At 35.7% G+C, this 10,077-nt stretch overlaps 1 protein-coding gene across 2 annotated transcripts in view; it reads right to left on the bottom strand.

Moving 5' to 3' along the window:
* Positions 1-2,201: 2,201 nt before the first annotated feature.
* Positions 2,202-10,077, bottom strand: part of ANKRD46 (ankyrin repeat domain 46) — a 41,952-nt gene continuing 34,076 nt past the window's right edge. Inside the window, exons 4-5 of one of the 2 annotated variants that reach the window (XM_019716377.3) lie at positions 9,568-9,726; positions 2,202-4,859 (exon numbers count right to left, since the gene is read on the bottom strand). In XM_019716377.3, the coding sequence (XP_019571936.1) occupies positions 4,643-4,859; positions 9,568-9,726 (376 nt within the window). In that variant the 3' untranslated portion in view covers positions 2,202-4,642. The remainder of the gene's footprint in view (positions 4,860-9,567; positions 9,727-10,077) is intronic. The other variant, XM_074316281.2, reaches the window with a different exon arrangement.

The following is a 10,077-nucleotide window of genomic DNA, read 5'->3' as shown; positions in this document are numbered from 1 at the left end:
GCCCTGCCCAGGGCACAGGTGGAGGCTGAAGTTGGCCTGTGGTGAAGCCCCTCCCAGGAAGACCCAGGGCTGGCATGCCCAGGGGCCAGTTTCAGACCATTCCTGAGCACCACCAGGCCATCTCCACAGACAACAACCAAAGGGAAGACTGGGCAGGCAACAGAGCCCTGCTAAAGCAAATCCTGCTCCATGGGGTCAGCCTCTGTACAACAGCTCATCCACTTTAGTCACAGCCTGTCCTCACAACCAATCAGCCTGGGGATCAATCCCTCCCAATGATGTGCCAACAGCGACTAAAACTCAAATACAACAGGAGGGCATGCACAACTCACACATGGGACACACTGGCGGCACCCAGCTCAGGTGATCAGGGAAGCTGGGTCCCACTGGGGCCACAGGGGCCACTGGGCCCTACAGGACACCTACTACCTAAGTCCATGCTACTAAGACAGGGAGATATTAATAGTTCTACTTAATATATAGAAACAAACACAGGAAGGCAGACAAAATGGGAAGAAAAAGAACACATCCCAAATAAAAGAGCAGAACAAAGCTCCAGAAAAAGAACTAAACAAAATGGAGACAAGCAATCTACCAGATGCAGAGTTCAAAACACTGGTTATCAGGGTGCTCAATGATCTCAGGGAGAACTTCAACAAAGAGATAGGAAACAATAATGGAGATAGAAAACATAAGAAAGAACCAGTCAGAAATAAAGAATAACTGAAGTGAAGAATACATTAGAGTGAATCAACAGTAGATTAGTACCAAATCAGCAATTTAGAGGACAAAGGAGAAGAAAACACCCAATGAAAACAGAAAAAAGAATCCCTCCAAAATGAGGATAGCGTAAGGGGCTTCTGGGACATCAAGTGAACCAACATACACATCATAGGGGTACCAGAGGAGAAGAGAGACAGCCAGAAATTGAAAACCTATTTGAAGAAATAATGATGGAAAACTTCCCAAACCTGGTGAAGGAAATAGACATACAAGTCCAGGAAGCTCAGAGTCCCAAACAAGATAAACCCAAACAGGCCCACACCAAGACACATCATAATTAAAATACCGAAGGTTAAAGACAAAGAGAGAATCTTAAAAGCAACAAGAGAAAAGCACTTAGTTACCTACAAGAGCACTCCCATAAGACTATCAGTTGATTTCTCAACAGAAACCTTGCAGGCAAGAAGCGACTGACACAAAATATTCAAAGTGATGAAAAGCAAGGACCTACAACCAAGATTACTCTACCAAGCAAGGCCATCATTTAGAATCGAAGGACAGATAAAGAGCTTACCGGACAAGAAAAAGTTAAAGGAATTCATCACCACCAACAAGCAATCTTAGAGGGACCTCTTTAAGACGAAAAAAGAAAAACAGGATAAAAAATATGAATAATAAAATGGCAATAACTACATATCTTTCAACAATTACTTTCATTGTAAATGAATTAAATGCTCCAATCAAAAGACATAGAGTGGTTGAATGGATAAGAAAACAAGACCCTTACATATGATGTCTACAAGAGGCTCACTTTAGATCTAAAGACACACAGACTGAAAGTAAAGGGATGGAAAAAGATATTCTATGAAAAATAAAAAAGAAAGCTGGTGTAGCAATATTTATGCTAGATAAAATAGACCTTAAAACAAAGGCTATAACAAGAGACAAAAAAAGGACCCAGTAATCCCACTGCTGGGTATTTATCTGAAGAAACCCAAAACACTATTTCAAAGGGACATGTGCATTCATATGTTCACTGCTGCATTATTTATAATAGCCAAGCTATGAAGGCAACGTGGGTGTCCATCAGTGGATAAACGGATAAAGAAGAGGTGGTACATATATACACAGTGGAATATTATTCAGCTATAAAAAAGGATAAAATCTTGCCAGAAATCTTGCAACAACATAGATGTATCTAGAGGGTATTGTGCTGAGTGGAATGAATCAGAGAAAGACAAGTACCATATGATCTCATTTATATGTGGAATCTAAAGAACAAAATAAATGAACAAACAAAACAGAAACAAACTCATAGATACAGAGAACATTTTGATGGTTGTCAGATGGGAGGGGGATTGAGGGGACGGGTGAAAAAAGGGAAGGGATTAAGAAGTACAAAGTTGTAGTTACAAAATAGTCACTAGGATATAAGGTATAGCATAAGGTATGTAGTCAATAATATTGTAATAACTATGTATGGTGTCAGATGGGGTAGATTTATTGGGGTAATCACTTTGTAAGTTACATAAATGTATAATCACTATGTTGTACAACTGAAACTCATATAATATTTGTATGTCAACTGTAACTGAAAACATTATTTAAAAAAATAAAATAAAAATAAAGTGACCTGTATAATTGGGAGGTATTTAATCATGGTAGTTGTTGTCACTTTAAACCTGCAAGCAATTCACCCAAATTAGTTTCAGAGCATTTATTATTATTATTAGTTTCAGGTGTAGAAAACAATGTAATAGATATTTCACGCCTCACAAAGTGATAACCCTCCTCCCCCAATCTATTGCCCTTATGATATCGCATATCTCTATTACAATTCCACTGACTCTATTCCGTAGGCTGTACTCCATATCCCGTGACTATATATATATTGAATTATAGTTGACATACAATATTATTCAGCTTCAGCTTCAGGTGTACAGTGCAGTGGTCAAGCATCTACTATAAGGCAAACATACATAAACATGATATACCCATTATACCAGATTTGAAAAGAAAACTTTGTTTTTTTTAAACAGCCAATTGCAACCTATTTACAAAAAAAAAAAAAAAGAATTTAAAAGAAAAACAATGATACATTACGAAATGGATTGTGATTAAGAGATTATAAATACATTTATTGGTAGTGTTAATGAATTCTGAATGCAGAGAATAGAATACAAAGAAATCACCACTTAAAAGGAAACATCTATTTTAAAAATGCAACATATTTACATGTATGTTTAACCAATTTTGCATATGTTTAAGTTTACAAAAGTAAAGCTAATTCCGCAACTTTCATTGCGAATATACCTTGATTTCTAGTATATTCCACTCTAAAGTCTGCTGATTTTGATGTATTTATACCAAGTATGATTTATTTTGTTTGAATCTAACTTGAAAGCAAGACTCTGTGAGCTGACACTGATGCAGCCAGGTAAATCAGGGAATTTTAAAACAGCTCTTTAAGCGAGGATAAAGCCACAAGAAAGAAAACACCTCAACTCTAAATATATACATACAAAAGAGAAAATAACAAGAAGCAAAATGAATCCGTAATACCAATTCTATTCTAAACTATAATTTCTAATTCTAGCAATTCAATTAGCAATAGCTTAGATGCCTCTGTTTTATAAAGTAAAACTATTTAGTTTTTCACTAGTTTTCTCACTATACCCAATGAATAATTATCAAGTCTTCATATTCTTTTTTAATAACCCAAGAATATGATTTATACATAACAGAATCATTAACAAAAGAGCACTTCAAACGTACTGCTGAAACCTGCAATATAGTTTTGGGGCCAGATTTAAATTTACATAAACTTACTATCCATAAAGTGTTTATGAAACCCAGTACAATCGTGTTCAGCATTGTTAACTCAGAAATACTCCATCCATTCTTGCTATCAGAGAATTACTGACATGGATGGGATTGTTATGACAATTCTACAGGGCCTCTAAACAGGATTGCACATAAAATAATTATGAACTATGATACAATTGTGACAATACGGCAAGCTTATAGAACTGAATTTTTCACAATAATAATAGCATTACAAAATTACAGTCACAGTTAAATATCAGAATTATTTTTCCCTGCTAACTACTGAATTAGAAAGAATTTTCTGACTATATTTTTGATGAATAGAATACCTTTGAAATAAACACTAGGGGAAATTAAAAAGTGAAATAAACCCCTCTAGTTCATTCTTCCCAGATATTAACAAGTAAAGCAGTTTACCCAAAAAAAAAAAAAAAAAAAAAAAAAAAAAATTTAAAATTATCCTAAAAACAAATAAATATAAGATCAAATCAATTATTTTTGAAGAAAACATAGCTTAGTTTCAAAAGTTCTACTTGGTTTGTGACTAGACTACAAAGTATTAAAATAAACCAAACAGATTCCAACAATACTGATTTACTATGTAGGCTTTGAAAAAAGCACTTCAAGTTTTAAGCTGAATGTTTCATCCTCTCCCCTAGTCCCAGAGGACGTAAATAAAAAGAGAAAAGAGGCTCTGGCAAAAACAAAACAAAACAAAACCACCAACCAAAACTAATTAAAATCTTTTTGTTTTTGAACACTTCACTTTAGTTGGTCCTATATTATGCTAAGGTTTCTATAGCAAGGGCTTCCTAGTTTCTTCCTTTATCTTTCATTCTTGAGTCATTCCCATATTTTTATCAAACAAGGCTATGTGTAGGCTTTCCTAACAAGTCAGGTTGAGTCAGAGGTAGCTTTAGGATGTAGTATCCTTGACTACACATTGTTCTAAAAGGATTACAATATGTAAAAATGAAGAAAGAAAAAATAAACAGCCCTCACTGCCTTGCACTGAGAGAACAATTTTGAGAAACTGAGAAACACTGGAAGCCAGGAAACAGGCATCTATCTGCCTTGTCTCCCATGAGCTCCTTTAATGCACCAGTTCAGGCTGGTTTTCCACGAAGGGGAGCACCCCACTCACATAGTAGGCAATGCCAAGAGACAGCAAAGCGATGACAAAGATCAAGAGCAAAACCCTCCAGAAGCCCAGATCCTCTACAAACTCCTGCCACGTGGTTCGGAAGCTGGACAGGACTCCTTCACCTTGCTGTAGGTTGGGATTGAGGAGTGAATGGCTCTCCATAGCACTGTGAAAGAAGCAAAGAGAACAGAAACGGGCATGAAACAACACATTTCACCCATCTCAAAAACATAAAACAATGGGAACTGATGAAAAGACTTACTTAGAAAAGCCTAACCCTACAACACAACACTCATAAGAAGAAAACTGACATACATACATATACTCTCACACGAACTGATTTACGTATATCTGTGTGTATCTGGACAATCTACTTTGTCTATCTGCATGTATCTGGACAATAAACTGTAAATTGCTAAACCATAATGATTATATTTCTTCGTTTTGTATTTAGCAAAGTTAAAAAATCCTTTTCTAATAAAAAGGTCCCAAGCAGAAGTCTTGAAGTAGGTCAAATGAGTTGTTTCCATCAGATGCTAAACCAAAACCCATTTGGTTAGTTTAAATTTAGAAGAATGCAAAATGAAGATTCATAATTTGAGAATTCATGTTAGTGAAAATAAGCAAAGACAGCATGTGAATCCTAAAGTTAAAGGGGTATTATTATTAGTTTAGTTTAATAATCGGACCAATCACAAAATTCCTTCTTTTGACTGTAATTCTCTAATAATGGATATTCTTCAGTCTGTTGCACATTTGAACAAGTCTACTCATTAAAAATTCTTAACAGTGTCCCACCATTGGTTTTAGTTCTATCTTGTACAATAATGCAAAATAAGTTTCTCTTCTGCATAAAGTCAGAATCTAGTTGAAATAAGGTAGTACAAACACCCTAAAAATAATGATTCTGGTTTTCAGAGCTATATCGATGTGAAATATGACTGCTGTAAATATAAAACAGTATATCTGACCTCAGTATCTGTAAGCCTGCACTGCGATGAATTCGAAGCTCTAAGGGATCAGCACCCATAATAACGTCACAACATGTTGGCCCAATAATAGAGTATCATTTAGATTAAAGCCACAACGGACATATTCAGATGTATCAACTATCTATTGCTTATAAAAGGTCATCACTACCCTCCTAAACCCCTTCTCTTCATATTCTTCCACCCATCTGGGTAAAGAACAATGAAAACAGCATAAAACAATGTTTTAGAGTCTCGTTCACTATGCAAAATTGGCAGGTTTTTTTTTTAAACCTACAAGTTTATTTTATTTCTTGACACGGTTAACCAGAGGTCCTTTTACCTTTACTAGTGTTAGAGGTCTCTTATTGGAAGCTGACTTCCTAATGCACCTGTCTGTTTGACATCCAAAAACTTTTTTTTTCATATTAAAAGATGTTGGCCGGCCCAGTGGCTCAGGCAGTTGGAGCTCCGTGCTCCTAACGCAAAAGGCTGCTGGTTCGATTCCCACATGGGCCAGTGGGCTCTCAACCACAAGGTTGCTGGTTTGACTCCCGCAAGGGATGGTGGGCTGTACCCCTTGCAACTAACATCGGCAACTGGACCTGGAGCTGAGCTGCGCCCTCCACAACTACGACTGAAATGACAACTTGATTTGGAAAAAAACTGGAAGTAAACACTGTTCCCCAGTAAGTCCTGTTCCCCTTCCCTAATTTAAAAAAAAAAAATCTTAAAAAGAACAGATATTTATTCTCTGAATAAGAGAAGACCTTTGCAGTGGGAATATACAGCAATACAAAAATTTAAGAAAATTCAAGCAAGTTCAAAAATAAGACTAGAATGTTGAGAAGGCTTAAACACATAAAACCATAAATAAAGAAAGTCATGAGAGGTTAATTCTGACTTATATGAAATTTATTGACTATGTCCGAGTTGACATGATTTCATACTCAAAGATGTTAGATGTAAAATGAGAATTCAGTTGAGCATTCTCCAGGAGCTCATGAAGCTCTGCCAATCATAATTTTATGCAGTGACTCTGTTTAATGAAATGTTTTCTACTGCCCAGGAAATATCTGATTCTAGCATGATATGTTTATTCATGTGCAATTTTTTTGCACATATGTCATCTACACTGTCTTTGTCATACTGTACCTACAAAGTAAAAGGAATTAAATTAAATCTAGGCTAGATGGGGGAGTGGATAAATATTTTTCACCAACTTGATTTATAGGCCCTTAAGAAATTATGCTATGTCTCAGGGAATGGAAAATATTGTAAGTAAATATATTCAAACTCTTGCTTTATCTTCTGCTCTAAAAAAGGCTAATTGTTACACAGCTATGCCATAATGCCATCTGCTAGTCAATCCCTTGAAGCTTTTTTCTCACATTTTTTTATTGAGCTATAATTCAGATACCATAAAACTCACCTTTTCAATGTGCACAATTCAGTAGTTTTTAGTATATTCACAAAGTTGTACAACCATCTCCATCTAATTCCACAGTGTTTTTATCACCTCTATAAGAAACTCTGCCCATTAGCAGTCACTTCCCTTGCCCCTCCCCCCAGCTCCTGGCAAGCACTAATTTACTTTTTATTTGCCAATTCTGGACTTTCATATAAATGGAACCATATAATACATGGCCTTTTGTGACTGACTTCTCTCATGTAGCATGTTTTCAAAGTTTATTCATGTTATAGCATGTATCAGTATTTTATTCTTTTTTATGGTGTAATAATATTCCACTGATGGACAGATGACATTTTGTTATTCTTTTCAGTTGATGGACTTTTGGATGGTTTCTACCTTTTGGCTATTATGCATAATTCTGCTGTGAACATTTTGTGTACAAGTTTTTGTGTGAACATGTTTTCAATTTTCTTCGGTCTATACCTAGAAGTGAAATTGTTGGGTCATATGGTAACACTGTGTAACTTTTTGATGAACTGCCAGACTGGTTTCCAAAGCAGTTACACTATTTTACACTCCTACGAGCAATGTATAAGGGTTCTAATTTCTCCACATCCTCGCCAACACTTGCTATTGCCCATCTTTCTGAGTACAGCCATCAGAGTGGGTATGAAGTGGCATTTCACTGTGGTTTCGATTTGCATTTCACTATGACTAATTATGCTGACTTCAAGCTTTTAAATTTAAGCTTCAACCACTGCATTTCTATCATGACGCTGAGGGGGCAGGAGTAAGACGGGACAACCAAGATATGACAAACTGGTACAAATATTAACTCAATTTTTGAAGAACTGGCTTTACACAATGCTGTAAACAATACAAATTCTCATGCTGAAGTGAAATGGCAGGAATGGAAAGAAGCAGGAGTAAAAATTTCATACTGAGCTGTTCAAATGACTAATTACTTCAAAAGTAATCACAATTGAGGCAAAATAAAATGAAAAATTAATTTCTGATAAAGACGTGCCAAAATACTAGCTATTAACCAATTATACCATGCTAGGTTTCCAAAATATACTGAGCAAAAACAAAAATACATTTTTGAACATTTCTCATGGTAAAGAAGCTTAAAGTAATTTACTACTATTTTATAGAAAGATGAAAATAAATTTCAAGTTATTTTGAAAGAACATGATCTATAACAAATAATATATAACTTAATGCTATTAAATTGTGTACGGCATTCTGACATTCGATCCAAAGTATACAGGTGAGAGAAAAAGGGCTTGTAAATGCGTCTTTGACTTCCTGCTTATTTTATCTACTTGTCAGCTTTCAGTGGTAATTCATGAGAAGTATGCAATGTTCTAGAAGTAAAATTCTTTAATTTCATTGGACAGTAATAAGTATTTGAAAGTATTCTAAATGAAACAGTCTTAAGCTTAAGAGTAGAATCAGTGGTCCACGAGGAGTACACCAGCCAGCAAATGAAGAGGGATGAAAGCAATCACGGATACAAAGGAATCAAATGAAGGGTGAACTATGAAAAATAGAGAGGATTTCTTTTAGAACTCAAAGACACAATGATACCAATGGTCTAAGTTGTCTATATGATTCTAAATCCAGGTTCTTGTCAATCATCCACTGGGTCCATAGCTGATGAGGGCCCTTGAAATATATTCCACTGAAATTTGTGGGAGAAGACTACATAGTAAGCTCATCGTCTTTCTTACCTGGTATAATCTGGAAGGCTGAAAGCCATGACAGTCAACCAAACTACATGCTAATACAACAAAGTCTGGCCTACTGACCTAATCTGTTGAGCCAGTGAGGCCAAAAGAAAAAAACTGTCACCTTTTCAGAGCTCCCTGAAACTGTTCTGAATTGCATCTAGATGAGAAATGATGAGATATTTAAGACCCTGTCAGTCACTGCATCTTAGCTTCAATTACTTACAGGAGCCCAAATTTCATTTTGTTCCAATTCATGTGAAAGTCACTTTCACATTACTGAATTGTGTACATGTTAAATCTTGTCTTACTTTCTCTCCTGTTTTCATTTTCCTCAGCACTCCACTTTCCAACACTTGAAACTACCTTTTTGGTCTTTTCTAATGTCCAAGTTCTTAGCCTTACTTATCTTTCTCCCACTTTTTTGAAATTCTATTCTTTTAGTGACCGGTACTAAAATTCTCAAACTCCTGTTTCCTTCCCTCATATTCAGCTCTTAACCACCTCTCCTCCCCTGTACTGCCAAAACAGCAGGCTGCCTTGCACAGTGGCTAACAGAACATTATGTGCATGTGGGCACGTAGTACTTTCTGTTAATAGCTCCTCAATTGTAATCTGCAGCCGTAAGGGCTTACATGAAGTTCAAAGAAAATATCAAAGCCCTGTACTTGAAAGCAAATAAATATAAAGCTCACAAAAGTTGTCATAAAAGATCTAGGGACTTAAAATGACTTGCCCATTAAAAAAGTATATCTTAAGTACCTTTCACTCTCAGCTGTCTGCATGGTCTCCAGTTTTGAGTGAGTTCCTCTGTTAAATCCTTTTACCTCCTGTTCTTCCAAAGATTCCAGCAATCGGATGACATCTTTATTCACTCCCCTGCGCTTTGCCAGAACTAAGGGTGTAGCACCTTGATGATTGCTAAAAAAAAAGGTCATAACAATAAAGAGGTCATTGCAGCAGTTGTATTATATTGTTAGTACCTTTTTGTGTAGATAAGTGAAGAAGGCATGGGCACAATTAACTCAAAATTAGAACCCAGAGCAGAACCAATGGTAGAGACAGAAACTGAATTTTGAGTTAACTTATATTCTTTTTCTTTTAGGGAAAAAGGAAAAAGAATCTATAGGCAAAAGAGTAGATAAATGATAATAAATAAAAGAAAAAGAGGGCATCTTCCCAGAAATTAATTGGAAAGTCTAGTTCTAGATTTATTCTTATTTGACATTTACATTTTATGGGAATAGTGTTGGTATTTAAAATGTCTAAGAA

The sequence above is a fragment of the Rhinolophus sinicus genome, chromosome 6 (genome assembly GCF_057876585.1).
Source record: "Rhinolophus sinicus isolate RSI-liver-muscle chromosome 6, RSI-T2T, whole genome shotgun sequence".
NCBI lineage: Eukaryota > Metazoa > Chordata > Mammalia > Chiroptera > Rhinolophidae > Rhinolophus > Rhinolophus sinicus.
The sequence above is the reverse complement of the archived record's forward strand: the minus strand, read 5'-3'. Positions and strand labels throughout refer to the sequence as shown.